The sequence below is a fragment of the Esox lucius genome, chromosome 14, assembly GCF_011004845.1.
Source record: "Esox lucius isolate fEsoLuc1 chromosome 14, fEsoLuc1.pri, whole genome shotgun sequence".
Lineage (NCBI taxonomy): Eukaryota > Metazoa > Chordata > Actinopteri > Esociformes > Esocidae > Esox > Esox lucius.
Genome location: NC_047582.1, coordinates 32,987,524 through 33,006,264, shown reverse-complemented (window position 1 = coordinate 33,006,264; position 18,741 = coordinate 32,987,524). Strand labels below are relative to the sequence as shown.

The 18,741-nt window shown below is 44.1% G+C and overlaps 1 protein-coding gene across 3 annotated transcripts; it reads left to right on the top strand.

Moving 5' to 3' along the window:
- Positions 1-639: 639 nt before the first annotated feature.
- capn3b (calpain 3b) lies at positions 640-18,129 on the top strand. 3 transcript variants are annotated; one of them, XM_010878433.3, is made up of 23 exons: positions 640-1,139; positions 4,198-4,267; positions 5,049-5,167; positions 5,386-5,519; positions 5,808-5,976; positions 6,137-6,220; positions 6,428-6,525; positions 6,712-6,789; positions 7,059-7,219; positions 7,747-7,919; positions 9,375-9,386; positions 10,233-10,441; positions 10,609-10,645; positions 10,820-10,849; positions 11,232-11,324; positions 12,227-12,301; positions 12,590-12,647; positions 12,765-12,829; positions 14,122-14,190; positions 14,646-14,724; positions 16,671-16,787; positions 17,291-17,349; positions 17,462-18,129. In XM_010878433.3, the coding sequence occupies exons 1-23, from the start codon at positions 807-809 to the stop codon at positions 17,486-17,488; spliced, it is 2,349 nt and encodes a 782-aa protein (XP_010876735.2). In that variant the 5' UTR covers positions 640-806; the 3' UTR covers positions 17,489-18,129. The 3 variants fall into 3 exon arrangements, with proteins under 3 accessions (XP_010876735.2, XP_010876737.2, XP_010876738.2); XM_010878435.3 differs by lacking the exon at positions 11,232-11,324; XM_010878436.3 differs by lacking the exons at positions 10,820-10,849; positions 11,232-11,324.
- The last annotated feature ends 612 nt before the right edge of the window (positions 18,130-18,741 follow it).

Genomic DNA, 18,741 nt, shown 5'->3' with positions numbered 1-18,741 from the left:
TTTGAATCAGGTGTGATAGAGCAGAGAGAGATCTAAAACATGCAGGGCGGGTAAGGTTAGGGGTGTGGTTTATGGGTGGCCCTAATTAGAATTAATGGGTTGGGGCCTGGTTCAAACCCAGGTTCCTGTTAGGGGCTGATAGGGGACAAGAGTTGAGGGAGTCTGTCACTTAATTCTGGGTAAATGCTGTCAGTGTGGTAGACACAATACATCGCAATGATCACTTATAACATCCCCTTTTGAGCAAGCTGAAAATAGTCTTCCCTGCTGCATCAAAACCTCCAAGTTTTGTGCATTGCCGATTGAAGCTAATGGGTTGTGACTTGAATACCAATAAAAATATTTTTGGGATGGTGACTGGATTTGTGCTTAGGGAGACTGTGTGTGTGCTCGTCTCTGTTAAAACGTTGAATCCAAATATTTAACACCAACGATAGGATGATGGTTATTGAATATGTCAATAAATTATGTGTCCCAGCCCAGCCTGCAGTCCCCAAGCAACCATTTCCCAACTAGTGAATCGTAGACCTACATCGATAATCAGAGATGTAGTCCTTTTTATGGGGGCCACCTCCCCTCTCTTCAAGGGGTCTATTTATAGAAAGGCAAAAGCAAAAGGGTCTGTGTGTGTTTATCAGTGTGGGTTGCTGGGAGTGTTTGATATTGCACGTTCCCTCAGCACATGGAGGAACAGAGAGTGAGAAAGATAGTAAACGGGAAGTTAATAAGGACTGTTTTGCAAGTGCGTGTTCCGCCACAGAAAGTCTGAAGAATTTCTAATTTACATCAGTTTGAACTTTTGAGTAATGCCTGAAACAGCTTTACCAAAGGGGGCAGCCCAGACTGATTCGGGGACAGCCAAAATGGCCATTGTTGAGGACACGCCCGTGAAGCTGGCCTTGGAAACTGAAGCATCACCTGAGACTGACTCCCCTTACACACCCAACAATATCTACTCAGCCATTTTGAGCAGAAATGAGGCTGTCAAAGATGCCAAGCGCCTGAAGAACTTCTTGGAATTGCGAGACAAATACGTATCAAAGAATGTCCTGTTTGAAGACCCTCTGTTTCCTGCAAACGATTCCTCTCTTTGGTACAGCAACAAATTTCCTATTGATTTTGAATGGAAGCGCCCAAAAGTGAGTGCAATCTGTTTTCCCACTAGCAAGGGCAAAGCATGCCTTGGCTCAAGGTTAGAACTGTACCTGTATTTTGAGAAAGAAGATCTTTTCAGAGCTGGCAAAACGTTATAAAATTGTTTAGTGGATTAAAAGTAACTGACTAAAAACTAACAAAAATAAATAAATGCAGTATAACAAATTGAAAAACTAGACAGTTACATTCAGCTAAAAACACAAATGTTCATTCTCTAAGAAATGTTGTTGTGCAATGCATCTGATTTGAGCTCAATTTAGGCTGGGGCTGGAACCTGCCATGCAATTTCACCACGCCAGCTCCAGGGGAAATGCAATAGACTAAGAGGATAAAGGCCCGAAGGCTGTAGACAAGTAAATAAACATTAAGGATGAAAAAAAGCTCTCAATTTGTCATAAGATATTATGCCTCAAATCTCTCCCTCTTACCTTCAATAATCATGCCGTCATACCACTTCCTAGTGTATGACTTGATGACATGCCAGAGAGATTCTGCTGCACGTCTGTGGCCGCATATCTGTAGATCTCTGCATTCTAGAATCGCAGGCAGCTTTGACTCTGCAACAGGTGGGCCTCACCAACCACACTGCCAGGCACGCCATGGGTCTGACACCCGGAGTTCAGTGCCAGGCAAGCCTGCGGCCACGGAGATCAGGTGGAGGTCTGGGATATCGCAGTCACCTTGTGAGGCAGGGTACTGTTACAAGACTCTCTGACTGGCAGGACCTGTGTTTTAATGCAATGCTGTTGTTACGCTCAAGACCTGTTGCACAGTCTTATGGTCATCTTGTAATGATCCCACAATAACGGCCATTCAATTGAAAATGTCCTGCATAGTGATACATAACATCCAACAAGCTCTATAAAACACAATGTATAATATGTTTATATAGCTATGGAACCTTGTAATTAATAAGCTATAATCTGTAGCATGACATCACATGTTAATAATGAAAATGATTACAGATTGCGGGAACTTTGGTGGATTTATAACCTTGGCCATGAAAAACTGACGCAAATGTGGTGAAGTTATTTTTAAAGCCCAAGGGTCAACATTTGTCCTAGGTCTAATTCAGGGGTGTGAGGTTTCCCTTCCTGTAAATCCCGGGGGCATGACATGGTATGAGGGAGGAGCTAAAGAGGCGTGGTGAAGGGAAGTGGTTGATCTTACACACAATCCAACCTGATGCACATCTAGTCCTAGTTCACAAACTTAAATTAAGTTGTTGTCAGATGCCCTGGTTTTCCAGAAATCATGGTTGGAGGAATTCCTAATTTCCTGATTTTTCCACTTCGTGATTTGGGGAAAGGTTGTCGAATTTTTGAACCTTACAATTGTCTTTTATTGCGATCTAACTCATAAAACAAAAGTGAAACTATAAAACTATATTTTATTTCCACTATCCTATCCTTACTACAAATGGGTTTTGTTGAATGAAGATCCTAAGACAAAGTTGATGGCTTAGGGAAGTTTGTTCAAACTGTATATCCAACCTACATCCAAACAAAATACATATTTCTACCAAATGCCCCGGTCGCATACAATAAACCTCCTGGAAATCCATGTATGGAGAAATGACACTGATCCTCATGGATTGGATCCAAGTATGTGTCAATTTGCTGACTCTTCCCCTTTGAGTTGTGACAGAGCCATGAAACTCTACCACTTTAACAACCTCCTCCAGCACCGCTTTAACACCTGCTTCCATGAAAGACTACGTGACCCCCAACTGCAAACACGTCACGTCCAAATGTGTCCAGGCAACCAATGGAATTATCCCAAAAGTACAAATGTCTGATCCGACCATGCATGTATTTCATCCGTTTGGACCCAACACAGTTCATGTGACACAGAAATGGAGAAGGTTGAGCCCGGGACTGACAAATGTGACATGCTTTGATGGCATAGTTCACTAGGTCGCATGTCTCATTCATGGCTGTAAATTATTTCCTTTAATCCAGGAAGAGAAAAGCAACCGACCAAACTTTGACAACCCAAAAGAGTATATTCCTTTCCTACTGCCTACATCGAAAACTACACCATATGAATGTCCATTTTCTAAACAAAGACAAAGCGTTTCCCGGTTATTGCTTGTTCGTGACATCCGCAAGTGCAATGTACTCGTTTGTTGTGAACATTCTCCATTATAATTGACCACACAACTGCAGGGCTTTTCCAAATGTTATTCCCGGCATGAAATTACTGAGCAAGCAAGCCAAAATCATACTGTGCACATGAGCACATGTTAATTGTGAGCTTTACATTGGATACTTGAAATAAAACATTTAACATAATACTTAACATAATACAAAAGCAAACATCTTTAAGTAGACTGGCCAACACTCTTACCCAGAGTGACTAACGGTAGCGCGTTTATACATGTTTTCTACATGACGAGTTCAATGTTTGGTTACTCTTACCGCGGCCATTGCGTCATGCTTTCGACCTTAAAATAGCTGCAAGTGACTTGGTTCAATGTCAACTGTCACCAGTTTCTTCCCTGTGATACTTTCCCTAATCAGAATGACGTACGTTGTGTTAAAGGTGAGTGTGGTGGGCCTCTTGCATCCGCTCCTATCCCCCTCCACTGTGCATTAACTAACACCTGAATGAAAACCTACATTACTTTGTTTAGATTTTGGGTTTAATGGCTAGGTAAGATGTCCTGATTATCTCTATGGGATATTGGTACAATTGAATATACCTCTTAATTACTGTACCCATTCCACCATGTGGCTCACTTGTTTCCATAATGTTGGTAATATGATGCATTATAGATATTTGTGTCTCCTATCTCACGGATCATCCCTGTCTGACGTTCAACAACACCATAGCTCAAATGTGTCCTGCAAGACCTAGGATGAAAATACTAGAAGCGGGCTTTAGTTTTGAGTCCTTTTTATGTGCCACTGAAGCAGGCTTCCAGATAATTTCAGCGGGGCCAAAACATCTATGCCAGAAATGTGCTATGTCAATATAAACCAAATTGCAATATTATCATCTGTTTTTATTTTTTGTTGGTTTGTTGTTGCAACCTGGTAGGAAATCTGTGACAATCCCCAGTTCATCATAGATGGAGCCCGAAGGACAGACATCTGTCAAGGAGATCTGGGTAGGTCCACGTACCTTAACTATAGGAAAGACCTGCTAGTAGCCGCTTACTGATAATGTCTAGATTACTGTGCAGATGTTAAGTCTGCGGTCAGGTTTGCTGAGTCGCACCACACGGGCACGCGAGAGAGTGACAGTTAGACAGGTGATTGTCGACGGCACAGATCGGGTTCATGGCACCGTAAGGAATGGGGGAGAGTGCAGACAACGTTTTGAGAGGCTCAGACAGCTGGGAATGCAACCAAGAAGCTCTCATGTTTGAAGAGAGTTAGATCGAGATCAGAAAGTACTTAGTAGCGGAGTGGTCTGGCATCAAAACAGCATGGGTTCCATACTAATATTTTACTAAAACCCTCTATCATGATACCCGTTCATATTTCATGGTACTGAAAGCTGTGCAGAGGAGCAAACTGCCGCCACAGTGGTAACCCAACTAGCCTACTACATACTGACATCGGCTTGGTTGATTGTGTCCACGCGCAAACTGTTGAACGGAAACACTTCTTCCGTGACATCTGCTAAATGGCTGCCTACAAAGTGCAAACGCACAGGGGCAGTCGTATTAAGCTACCATCGTTAACTAAATAAATACAGAAGTGTCACGCTAGTGGATAGGCTTACTTAAGATGTTGTAAGGGACTATGGGGGTCCCGTTTTAGCCATGCTGCTACATATGTACATCGGCCATATGGACTGATTGTGGTTGAAGATGAGACCCCTTCGTGTAAATATTGATCCCAGTGGCGCTTTGAGGGTTGCATTTATTTTGTTGTTTCCTGCAGGTGATTGCTGGCTACTGGCTGCTATTGCCTGTCTGACACTGAATGAGAAGCTGCTGTACCGAGTTATACCTGAAGACCAGAGTTTTACAGAGAACTATGCTGGTATTTTCCATTTCCAGGTATGGGCAAGGTCGGAATCCCATGGGATCCATTCTATCCTCTAAGTGGATCCGAATTATTTTATTTAAAAAAGTATATGTGTGTGTGGTGGTGGTGGTGTGGGGGGTGGGTGGGGGGGGGGGGGGTTTGATTCAGTTAGAAAGGTTTTCCTTATCGTTTTCTCAAAAACCAACACAAACCTGCTCTCACTCCATCTGGTCACCCGCCGTGCCGTCAGTTCTGGAGGTACGGGGAATGGGAGGACGTGGTGGTGGACGACCGCATCCCCACGTTCAACAACCAGCTGGTGTTCACCAAGTCTTTCCGGAGGAACGAGTTCTGGAGTGCCCTGCTGGAGAAGGCCTACGCCAAGTAAGTGTAAGGGATGGTGGCCGAACACCAGGCAAATTGTTTTCACACGTGCAAAGCCATGGAAAAGGGGGAAGGGGCAAAGTAACAACGACAACATCAGCACGGACCACAAACAATTCACATCGATAATGACAACCACAAAAACAAAACCCTACACAACCTAGCCAGTGAAAGGTCGCCAAGGTGAATACACACATTCTGCGTTTTCCACCATCTCCTGTAATACGAGTTTCAGATTTGAAATGGTAATTGTGAGACCAAATTGGGTGTGTTCTGCGTTGTGTCCAGGTTGCACGGCTCCTACGAGGCCCTGAAAGGCGGCAACACGCTGGAGGCCATGGTGGACTTCACAGGGGGCGTGACAGAGTTCTTCGAGCTGTCTGAGGCTCCCAAGGAGCTCTACAGCATCATGAAGAAAGCTCTGGAGAGAGGCTCCTTGATGGGCTGCTCCATAGACGTGAGTCAATGGGCTTTTTCGTTTGCCAGTGTGACCGAGCAGGGTTCGGAACCCCGGGGCTGGCCCTCGTGTGCTCTGCTGTGATTGACCCGGGGTTCGAACCCCTGGCTCTCCCAGATCCGCCACTGGCCTCTGAGGCTGTCTGTCGTGTGTCTTGCAGGCCCTGCTGCCGAGTCACTTTGAGACTGAAACGTCGAGCGGGCTGGTCCGGGGCCACGCCTACTCCATCACCGGACTGGAGGAGGTACAAAGTTTCTTCGCGGAGCCGCGACGTGAACATTACAATATATTAATTTCAGCGATTATTGTCACAAAAACGCCTCAATCAATTTAATCTTACTGTCTATTTAATCCATTCTTTGCACTCAAAATAACGGACAAGTTCATGTGAGGGGCAAGACATGCTATGCACAGCTAACGGGGGTCGGGGGGGGGGGGGCGTCTTTCTTAGTGTGACAAGGTGAAGGTTACCAAGAAGACCAAGATCCGGCTTGTTCAAATGCGGAACCCCTGGGGTATAGTGCTGTGGAAAGGCCCGTGGAGTGCGAAGTGAGTTTAGCCGAAGCCGTTCAAACAACTCGGTGAATCGACTCATTAAACTATCAGCTGTATGATCAAATCAATCGGATGAATTTGTCCCTGGTGGTAACCAGCTGTGCGGCAGATGCTGCACATTAAACAATCCAAAGAGTAGGAGCTGTATCTAAAAAGCTTTTTACCATTTCCTCCCCTCAGGTCTAAGGACTGGTCTACCATCTCTTCATCGGACAACAACAGGCTGAAGAATCAGACAATTGAGGAGAGTGAGTTTTGGTGAGTGTCTGGAGCCCTCTTAAACCTGTCAATATCACATGTCTTTATCTCAAAGGGTTGGGTGAAAGTATTTTAACAAATAAGGCACAAGGGAGTGTGGCACTTGGCCAATAGACCACAAACTCCCCAGATTTCGTATTGCTTTACTGCTAACTGTATACCTACGCAAATGGAACAGTAAAATGTGAAGTCATACCTGTGCTGTATATACATGTTTATATATATACGTGTGACATACAGGTTTATATTCTACACCGTTTTCTCGATAGGATGTCCTTTGAGGACTTCAAGAAGAACTTCACCAAGCTGGAGATCTGTAACCTGACTCCGGACACACTCTTGGACGATGTGCCTCACAGCTGGACTGTGGCCGTCCACGAGGGCCGCTGGGTTCGGGGCAGCTCCGCCGGGGGGTGCAGGAATTTCCCAGGTAGCAGACTGTAGGTGTCAAAGGCATGTGGTTGGTAAACAAACTTTGCGATGAACCCACTAAACCCACTGCCCCTCAGTTAGCTGTGTCATTGGGAGGACAAGGTTTGAATCCGACTTGGCCCAGGGGTAAGATGCAATTGGCCAGCACCCAACACGTTTGGGGTGGGTTTGTAATGGAATTGGTTTGCTTCGCCTCATTGTGCTCTGGTGACTCCTTGTTCTGGCTGTGAGTTTAATCAAGGGAGAAATCTCTACACATGCCGTCACATTCCTAGCATGTCGAAGTCGTAGCGCCCAATACACCTGCTCACATCACCCCCCCCCCACTTTGTTTCGAGCTGGCGTGCGCAAAGTAGATGTACTCTTCACAAGCAGATTTATGACCATCATATATACGGGCTTCGACCTCTTTACCCCCTGAAACCAAACCTGGCATGGGAGTCGGGTTAGGTCCCCTTTCAATTAAGTCAATGAAGTAACCTGGAAAAGACGAGCCTGACCAGCGCTGTGGCGTGTTTCCTACAGACACCTTCTGGACCAACCCACAGTACCGTCTGCGTCTCTACGAGGAGGATGACGACCCCCATGACCCCGCACATGTGGCGTGTACATTTGTAGTGGCACTGATGCAGAAGGGGCGGAGGCGGGACCGGATCAAGGGCGCCAAGCTCTACACCATTGGCTTTTCCATCTACGAGGTGGGGCTGCACTCGCCGGTCAACCCGTTCAGTGTTGGTACAGCACCATTTGAAAATGTGTTACTACTGTGTGACTGACTGAACATGACCCCCCGGGTCAGGAAATAATGTTTAGGAGCTACTCTGTCACTTGAAATAGAAATTGGTCATATTTGAGTCTCAAAAAATTCTGTGTAATGTGGTTGCTTGGTTACGTTCTTGGATAGGAATTTGTAAGCATGAAAATGGAAGCCTGTTTTCTTGGGACAGTCACTTGTTGAACTGTCCTGGATTAGGGAATGTTTTATGTGGGTTTCAGGTACCTCAGTCAGGTGCCTGATTCCTGCTATTTGTCCAAGCTGGCCTGAAGGGTTTTAAACTGGGCTAAAGTGTCTTAACCCTTGTGCGCCCCTCTGGAATTTTTGTACATTTTTCTCCATTCTTTTTTTTTGATTTGGGGATCATTTTGTCTGTGTTGCAGCTAGGGGCATGATTTTTTGGCAGAACTCTTATTTTTAGTACATTTTTGTATGAATTTTGCACCTTTTTGACACCTTCGTGGACAAAAATGTCCCACTGACTTCCATTAAAAAAAATATTTTTTAACTCACTGCCATTACAGTATAAAACCATCCATTCTGTAATGTAAGCATTTCATTTAGAAGAAAAGTAGTGATATTTGAAATGTTTACTGTATTCCACCACACACACACATGCGCGCGCAAACACCTGCACGCGCGCGTGCGCACACACACGTGTGCACACCAAAACTTTAAATATTTAAAATACAAGAATTTGGTGTTTGCGCGTGTGTGCGCGCATGTGTGCGCGTGCATTTGCGTGTGGTGGAATACAGTCAAAATTTCAAATATCACTACATCTCTTCAAAATTAAATGCTTACATTAAGTTTTATACTCTAATGGCAGTGAGATAAAAAAAATTTTTTTGAATGGAAGTCAATGGGACATTTTTGTCCACCAAGGTATCCAGAGGGAGTATCTGGCACTACATAAAATATACTAATGCAATCAAATAAATTTTGTTGCTAATCTTTGACACATCCAAGACTCTAATCACCACCAAAGCCCCATGCCCCTACTATTTATGATGATTTGTTGTAATAAATAATGAGGTAATTCAAACAATCACTGGCATTTAAAGGGTTAAAATCCTGAAAATTATTGATTGTTTGGTTGTTTTAAGCAGGTTTCAAGTTGTTTAAGAGATATTTTGAAACAAAAAGCTTAAAAAAAATATGTATAAATATTTGAAATCAGTTTATTGTACGTGTACATTTTTGTCCACGAAGGTGTCCAGAGGGCAGTAAATTTGAGGGGCGCACAAGGGTTAAGCTGGGCTAAAGTGTCTTAAGCTGGCCAGAAGTGTCATTGGTTACATTTTCTGTACATACGAGTTGTCATGCCGACCAGTGCAGGTCCTGATTTCTCATTGGTTGTTGGTGTTCTCGTCCTCAGGTGCCCAAGGAGGTACGTGTGCTGGCCAGAGATGAGATCCTTGGCGTGTTGATGTCAGAGTTGTCCCAGTAGTCACTTGGGGTCAAAGGGCATAATTTTGAAGCTGTGTGTGTCTTAGTGTTACTTGTCAATTTAGTTATGCAACAGCCTTCACAGAACACAAGAATACACAGGACAGATAACACATTTTATCAGAACCTTTAATACATTCATACCTTTATCCCCCTTAATCTGTTTTCGTCATCCTCCATCCCCTCTCCGCAGCTCCTGTCCCCCTCATCTTCTATCCTCTACATCCTCCTCATCCCTCCTCATCCTCCTTATCCCTCCACATCCCTCTTCATCCTCCTTATCCCTCCACATCCCTCTTCATCCTCCTTATCCCTCCACATCCCTAAACGTTCTCCTCATCCCCCCACATCATCCTCATCCCTCAACATCCTTGACATTCCTCGACATCATCCGTATCCCTCGACATCCTCCTCATCCCTAAACATCATCCTCTATCCTCCACATCCCTCACATGCTCTATCCTCCACATCCCTCACATGCTCCACATCCACATATCCTTTATTCTTCACATTCCTCATATACTCTATCCTCCACATCCCTCACATGCTCCGCATACGTCTCATGTTCCACATCCACATGTTCTCTATCGTCCACATCCCTCACATGCTCCACATACGTCTCATGTTCCACATCCACATGTCCTCTATCCTCCACATCCATCACATGCTCCACATCCATCACATGCTACACATCCTCTATCCTCCACATCCCTCACATGCTTCACATCCCTCATATCCTCTACCATCCACATCCCTCACATCCTTTATTCTCCACATCCCTCCACAGATGATTGGAAGTGAGCAGCACCTGCAGAAAGACTTCTTCCTCTACAATGCCTCCAAGGTCAAATGCAAGTCTTACATCAACCTGCGGGAGGTCAGCGAGCGCTTCAGCCTGCCCCCCGGGGAATATGTGATCATCCCTTCGACCTTTGAACCGCACGAGGAGGGAGAGTTCATCCTCAGGGTGTTCTCGGAGAAGAACAACACCTCAGAGTGAGTGACCAGATGATGGAGGTTAAGGAGTGAGTGGGTGTGTATGAGTGTTTAGAGGGTGGGAGAGAGTACGTGAGAGTGAGTGAGAGTCTGTGTGGTGATGTATCCTAGTCAAGGCAGTGACAATACCATCTTATAGCGAGAAACATCTGTTTGTTCTCCTTTAGGGAAACAGAAAGCAACATTAGGTTGGAACAAATAGAGGTCAGTAATGGACTCTTCACACTTTACCTGTGCACATCTCCTGTCTGTCTATGTCTGTCCCTGTCTCTCTCTGTCACAATTTTTTTAACAGGTTTTAATGAATTAACTTTCATTTTACATTTCCGTTAACATGTATTCCAATGTGTCTTTTCACTTTCTGCCTCCTGCCAACAGCAAGGCAAAAACAAGAAAAAGAAAGCAAAGGTAATATGCATAGTTTCTTTAGTTTGAGACACTGGAGACACTGGTTTTACACAGCATCCTATTTTACTACTTGACACTAGTGTCCTTTTACATGTCATTGGTTGGCTTAAAGCCATCTGGGTGTTAGCCTGGTTCCTGATATGTTTGTCACTATAACAAAAATAGACAATGCAATACAAACAGATAGGCAATCAGGCTAATGGGATGTCGGGGCTTCATCCAATGACCTTAAGGTAATTTCCTTTTTCTATTCTTCATCTGTAACGGTTTTTCACATTACCACCAATCGTCTGTGCCCCTCTTTGTGTCACACTTCCCTACTCCCACCAAACTCTGCCCTTTAACCCTGGTCAACTTCAACCCCCCCCCCCCCCCCCCCCAGCCCATTGTGTATGTCTCAGACAGAGCGAATGCCAACAAGGAACTTGAGCAAGACGACATTGAGGTTGACAAGAAGAAAGGCAAAGGGGAGAAGGTGTTTTCGGGGAACCCTATTGCTAAAGCATGTGTCTGTCAGAATTGGCCAAGACAGACGTGTGTGTGTGTGTGTGTTAGTATACAAGCAAAGTGAAGTGTCAATTTCCCCTTATGATATATTGCACCATTTTGCCAACACCCATTTAACCACGCACATGATATAACCTCTGACCCTAACATTATACAGACCCATTGACTGGGCTGAGACCTGATCTATCCCTCAGCCTGACCAAGGGTTGACACCAGAGACTGATCCAAAGTCAGCTCCACATGGTCACTGACGGCCCGCCTGCACCTGTTCTCAGGGCTACGAATTCCCGTCTTACTTTATCCAGTTATTTGGTTCCTGTGGATATTGGTTTGTCTATATATAAAATGGCCAATGCATCACATTGGGTACATCAGGAATGTATGGTATGTTTAAAAATAAATGTTCTTGTATTTATCTAAATTTATAGGAAGACCCACGTACAATACCATTTGTGCGTCCTTGCTTGTGGATGCTCTAACAATCTGTAGTGGAAAGTATTTAGAGACACTTGGGCATTGTTTGACTCCTGCCATCGGTCCATGGATGTCCACTATTCAATAAAAATGAGCATGGCTTTTCGTAATGCATGCTGGGATATACAGCTCTGTTTTCTTTCCTTTCCAAAAAAGTTGAAAAGGAATGTTTAGAGTGGGGGAACAGAAACGTTCCATTTGCAGTGGTCTCTTAATTTTAACCCTTCTGTTCCTCACTCAAAACCTTCCTTTTTGAGTTTTCTGGAAAGGAAAGAAGTTGCGGTGGTCTCTGTATATTGGCTTCTTTTTTTTTTTTACCAGCCTAAAACCTGTTAACACCAGGCATTCAGTCCCACACATCTTTCTAAAAGTTTCCCGTCTTTCTTTCCCTATTAGACAAAGATCCCGGAACCAGAGGAGAGCGAAGAACACAAAATGTTCAGGGCCATTTTCCAACAGATTTCTGGGGAGGTAAGCGCTGGAATGAATAGAGGTGGAAATGTTGGGTAGCAGACATTTTGAGATGACAAGATGGTCTAGCGGTCAAGAGTGTTGGGCCTGTAACGGTTTCAAGCACCAAGCTGAAAAATGTCATGTTATTTCCCTGAGAAAGGCAGTTAACCCAAATTGCTTAAAATAAAAACATTCTCTCAGTCATACTTTTGTGGTCGGGTGGGATTTTGGCCAATGAGGACAAAACAATTGTAAGGGGTGTTCAAGCACACCGCTCAAAGGTGATCTGCCTGTCGATCTCTCCAGGATCTGGAGATCTGTGCGAATGAGCTGAAGGTGGTTATGAAACGTGTTCTGGAGAAACGTGAGTGCACAGTGACACAGTGCTGTCGTCATTCCTACATGTTCATGGGGCATGTTCCTCCAGTGCCCAGGTCACTAAGAGGCAGTTGGTGATGATTAATGACATTATTCTCTGCAGATAGTGAACTGAAGACGGAGGGCTTCAGCTTAGAGAGTTGTCGGAGTATGATCGCTCTGATGGACGTATCCTTTCATTTGTTTAAACCCTGGAAACTGTTTTTGAATGTTTCAGAGACTACTTCTGTTTGCTAATTCGGTTTCATATACACTGCTTAAAAAAATGAAGGGAACAGGTAATCATCACAGTATAACACCAAGTCAATTAAACTTCAGGGATATCGATCAGTCCAGTTTGGAAGCATTAGCTGTTGTGAATCAATGTCACCTGTTTTGGTGCAAATGAAAGAGGCAACAGGTTTACTGGAGAGGCAACAGCAAGACAACCCTGAAAAAGGGAATGGTTTTGCAGGTGGTGGCCACAGACAATTGTTCTCTCCTTATCCTTCCTGACTGATTCTTCTCTAGTTTTGCATTTTGCTTGTGTCCTTTTCACTACTGGAAGCATGAGGCAGTACCTACAGCCCATTCAGGTTGCACAGGCAGTCCAGCACCTCCAGGATGGCACATCCATATGTGCTGTGACAAGAAGATTTGCTGTCTCCTAATACAGTCTCAAGAGCATGAAGGAGATACCAGGAGACGGGCCGTTACACGAGGAGAGCTGGACAGGGCCGTAGAAGGGCATCAACCCATCGTCAGACCTTACGCTGGTGCAGTGGGCCTCATGTGCCCAGACTGTGTAGGCTGTTCCTGGATGACGAAGGCATTGATGCCACTGACTGGCCCTCACATTCCCCAGACCTGAATCCAATTGAGATCTTCTCGGATGTTATGTATCAGTGCAGCCAATGCCACAAAGTAGCCACAGATTGTCCAGGAGCTCACTGATGCCCTGATCCTGGTCTGGGAGGAGACCCCCCCCCCCCCAGCCCAAAGTTGGTTGGTGATTTTGGTTTCCACTGATCGTTTTGTCATTTTGTTCTAAAAAAAAATACACAATGTACAGTAAAGATCTTGAACATTAATATATTTCGTTCATCGAGACCTGAATTTTTTGGAGCAGTGTATTTGTAAACACAGAGCCCACAAGTCAGATTAAGATCTAGTCACAGTAGTTAAAGCAGAAGTTGAAACAACATTTGGAAGCACTTTGTACTGGTTCTATACTGTATAATTACACACACATTTTTTCTCACATTAACACCCTCAATTGGAAAGGCAGCTAGATTAACAGATTGGTTGCTAGATCAGACGTCTGGGCCTGCCACAATGAAAAAATATGTTGTGCTGTCCCTGAGCTAGCCAAGTTAGTCTAATTGCAACTAGGTTGTTGCTGTAAATGATGTGCTCTGAGTGAACTTACCTGGCAAGGTAAAAAGATATTACCTGGTGTTCGTGCCCTAACATCTCGTCAGACGGACGGCTCAGGGAAACTAAACCTGCAGGAGTTCAAACACCTTTGGAACAAGATCAAAGCATGGCAGGTAGGAATATCCTTCTGTCTCATATTGCAATGACTGTAAAACAAACTGACTTAAAGTGGACATTTGGATTCCCGCCATTGTCCTCATCTACACACTGAGTTGGAGTACTCTCATCTAGGGCTCGACTTCACTGATGATTTTCAAGACCCGGTACTTGACTGACTTCGCCTCAATCTTTAGTGACATAGTTGCCAGCGGTACAAATGTCTCTTTGAAACAGTGTCAAAGCTGTTACAAACGAGGTCTAGAACCTATAACTTGAAGTATTAAGGCCATTAGGTTTGTAAAATACCGTAACACACCGTTCTTTATTGTGGTCACTGATGACTTGGCACTCAGCTGGGGCTCAAGCATTAGGGACTGTGTGGTCAAACACTACGGACCTGAGGTATAGTGACCAGCATGCATCACTGCCAACAGACAATAAAACAGAATTTTTGCTGTCCTCTATGCAGGTAATCTTCAAGAAGTACGACAAAGACAAGTCCAACTCCATCAGCAGCTTTGAGATGAGGAACGCTGTCAATGATGCAGGTGAGGTCCATGGTTTCCCAGTTTAGTCTCAGCAAGGCCGTTAGGTCGCCAGATATGTTCCCCTGGTTTAGCGCTGGCGGGTGTCCTTATTTTACACGTCAGACAGGCAGGTTGGTTTGACCTATATTTCTTTACCGCCTCAACATTCAAAAAGGTTGTGTCCCAGGTAAATGGACGTCGAGTCATCTTTGACCGCGATTGCAATTACAGGATAAGACTCCCTGACCCAAATGGTTTACAGGTGCTGGTCATAAAATTTGAATATCATCAAAAAGTTTATTTCAGTCATTCCATTCAAAAAGTGAAACTTGTATATTATATTCATTCATTACACAGACTGATATATTTCAAATGTTTAATTATTTTAATTGTGATGATTATAACTGACAACAAATGAAAATCCCAAATTCACTATCTCAGAAAATTTGAATATTACTTAAGACCAATACAAAAAAAATATATTTTTAGAAATGTTGGCCAACTGATAAGTATGAGCATGTACAGCACTCAATACTTAGTTGGGGCTCCTTTTGCCTGAATTACTGCAGCAATGCGGCGTGGCATGGAGTCGATCAGTCTGTGGCACTGCTCAGGTGTTATGAGAGCCCAGGTTGCTCTGATAGTGGCCTTCAGCTCTTCTGCATTGTTGGGTCTGGCGTATCTTCCTCTTCACAATACCCCATAGATTTTCTATAGGGTAAAGGTCAGGCGAGTTTGCTGGCCAATTAAGAACAGGGATACCATTGTCCTTAAACAAGCTACTGGTAGCTTTGGCACTGTGTGCAGGTGCCAAATCCTGTTGGAAAATGAAATCTGCATCTCCATAAAGTTGGTCAGCAGCAGGAAGCATGAAGTGCTCTATAACTTCCTGGTAGATGGCTGTGTTGACCTTGGATCTCAGAAAACACAGTGGACCAACACCAGCAGATGACATGGCAACCCAAACCATCACTGACTGTGGAAACTTTACACTGGACTTCAAGCAACGTGGATTCTGTGCCTCTCCTCTCTTCCTCCAGACTCTGGGACCTTGATTTCCAAAGGAAATGCAAAATGTACTTTCATCAGAGAACATAACTCAGCAGCAGTCCAGTCCTTTTTGTCTTTTGCCCAGGTGAGACGCTTCTGACGCTGTGTCTTGTTCAAGAGTGGCTTGACACAAAGAATGCGACAGCTGAAACCCATGTCTTGCATATGTCTGTGCGTGGTGGTTCTTGAAGCACTGACTCCAACTGCAGTCCACTCTTTGTGTATCTCCCCCACATTTTTGAATGGGTTTTGTTTCACAATCCTCTCCAGGGTGCGGTTATCCCTATTGCTTGTACACTTTTTTTCTACCACATCTTTTCCTTCCCTTCGCCTCTCTATTAATGTGCTTGGACACATAGCTCTATGAACAGCCAGCCTCTTTAGCTATGACCTTTTGTGTTTTGCCCTCCTTGTGCAAGGTGTCAATGGTCGTCTTTTGGACAGCTGTCAAGTCAGCAATCTTCCCCATGATTGTGTTGCCTACAGAACTAGACTGAGAGACCATTTAAAGGCCTTTGCAGGTGTTTTGGGTTAATTAGCTGATAAGAGTGTGGCACCAGGTGTCTTAAATTTTCTGAGATATTGAATTTGGGTTTTCATTAGTTGTCAGTTGTAATCATCAAAATAAAAAGAAATAAACACGTGGAATGAATGTAAACATTATACAAGTTTCACTTTTTGAATGGAGTAACTGAAATAAATCAACTTTTTGAGGATATTCAAATTTTTTGACCAGCACCTGTACATGAAGTGCTGACGTTTATGTTTTCATTTCACGCGGTCCCTTCAGCACGGTCAAAATGTAGGATCTGCCAGGCCAGTGAAGAACACCAGCTTGGCTCGGTCAGTTGTGTAAAGGTATCAGCAAGTCGGAACCGATCTTGTGTAACCTTTTTCCCCCCAACAATTCCACACAGGGTTCCGTCTGAACAACCAGCTGTATGACATTATCACCATGCGCTACGCTGACGAGCACCTCAACATCGACTTCGACAGCTTCATCTGCTGCTTCGTCAGACTCGAGGGCATGTTCAGTAAGTACGCCCTGGTGTTGATTCGTTCCAGCCACGGAGAACACGGCACAGTCATCCCGGCGTCTCCTCACAGTGTCTTCTTTTTGAACGGGGAGATTTTCAGGTGTGTTCCTGTGCTCAGATGTTGCTGACCGATCTCACAAAGCCTGGATAGATATTTTTAAGGACAGACTAACCAGCTCCTATATTATAGCAGTCAATTTCAGTGACAGTCGATGACGTGGCATGAAACCATTGGTTGTCATATGCAACATCTGAGCAGGGGGACCCAAACATCTTTGTGATTGGTTGACCCTGAAAGGATTGGCTGGCGGTTTCCAAATTCACATAGAGCAATCCTTTTCAACCCCTTCTAGTGGAAGCAATTAATGGGGCCTGCCTTAATACATAATTTGGATTCTACCTCTGCGATTCCACCAGAACTCACAAACAAGCATTGATTTTAGTGAAATAAATGTATAAATGTGTAGGCATCACCTGACCTGTATTGGGCCTTCTTCCAGGGACTTTCCATGCCTTTGACAAAAATAGAGATGGAATAATCCAGCTCAATGTCCTCGAGGTAAGAACCAGTAGACAGCTGTACCATAAATGTCAGTGACATCCACGCTCACAGGCTGTTCACTCCATTAACTGGCCCTGCTCCTCTCTTATCGCCTTTCCTGTCCTCATAGTGGCTCCAGTTGACCATGTATGCTTAGTTCACCCAGCCGTCAGATGTCTCCGGCTTTTCGCAACGTTGCCTTGGTCAGTGTCACTCATCTACCTCTGCCAGTGTCCCAAGTCTTCCCTGACCAGAGGATGTCGCCACTGCATCTCATTTTGCTCGGCTGCAGAGAAAAAGAAAACCTTGAAATCCAAACGGCACCCAGGGGAAGAGAGGAAGTTAGGGGTTTGGGCAAATACTGAGATGTTCATGCTTCCAAACTCCCGACGGGATTTCAAGCTAAGCAAGAGAACGTATATGAAATGTTTTACAACCAGCCGTGACTGACAGGATGCGGAGCCCTTGTCCCAGTAAAGCTGGCAAAGATTACGGTGTAATTTCCTGTCCTTATATTATTGGTGGTTACTGTACATTACCAAGTCAGTTGTGTTGCGCTCGTGCCTGTACAGTCACAATAAGATAATACTGTTCACAGACAGCAGTGGAGTTTATTCCTGTGGCACTTTGACAAGCAGGTCTGTTATGGGAAAAGCATCGAGTCATCAATGATGATCCTCAATTTCTGAACGTGGGCCCAGAGTCAACTGTGATGGATGTTGTGGACTTCAAATAAATATGAAATGTAACGCCTGTAGACGGGTCTTTTCTCGTTTTTCTTCTGGTCAACCCCCCCCCCCCCCTAAAAAAAACTACAAATTAAAACTCTGATTTTGCTAAATGTTTTGTCCTTTTTTTGCCTATGCCTGTGTAACCAATAAAAACAATGAAACATTTTCATATTTGAGTACTTTGTTTCATTCAACAAGGTGAGAGATGGATTTTTCCAAGTATATTAAGCATTTCACAGATATATTTTGTTCCTTTTCTCCAGCTAAAAGAAATTAAAATGTCAATTGAGGATTAAAAAAAAAAAAGTTTCTCAACATGTACTTTATATACAGATGTACAGTACAGGATTCTGTCTTGTGAATAACAGCATACAGATCATTAACAGATCTTGTGCTTATATACGGCCCAAATGATCCAATACTTCATGCACCCAATAAAGGGTTAGTAACTAAGGACTGTTCAGGTGAACACAGTTACAGGGTATGTGAGAAGGAACATGGTTTTATGATTGTCCAGTCTTTAACACATCTCTATGGATTCCCACACAACTGTGTTGTAAAACTCATTAACAAGTGAAGCCCGCCTGTATCACAGTGTCCATTTCCTCATTATGTATCTGATCAAGACCGAGACAGGTATGGAATCAGTCTATTTGGTCGAGGAATATAACATTTACAT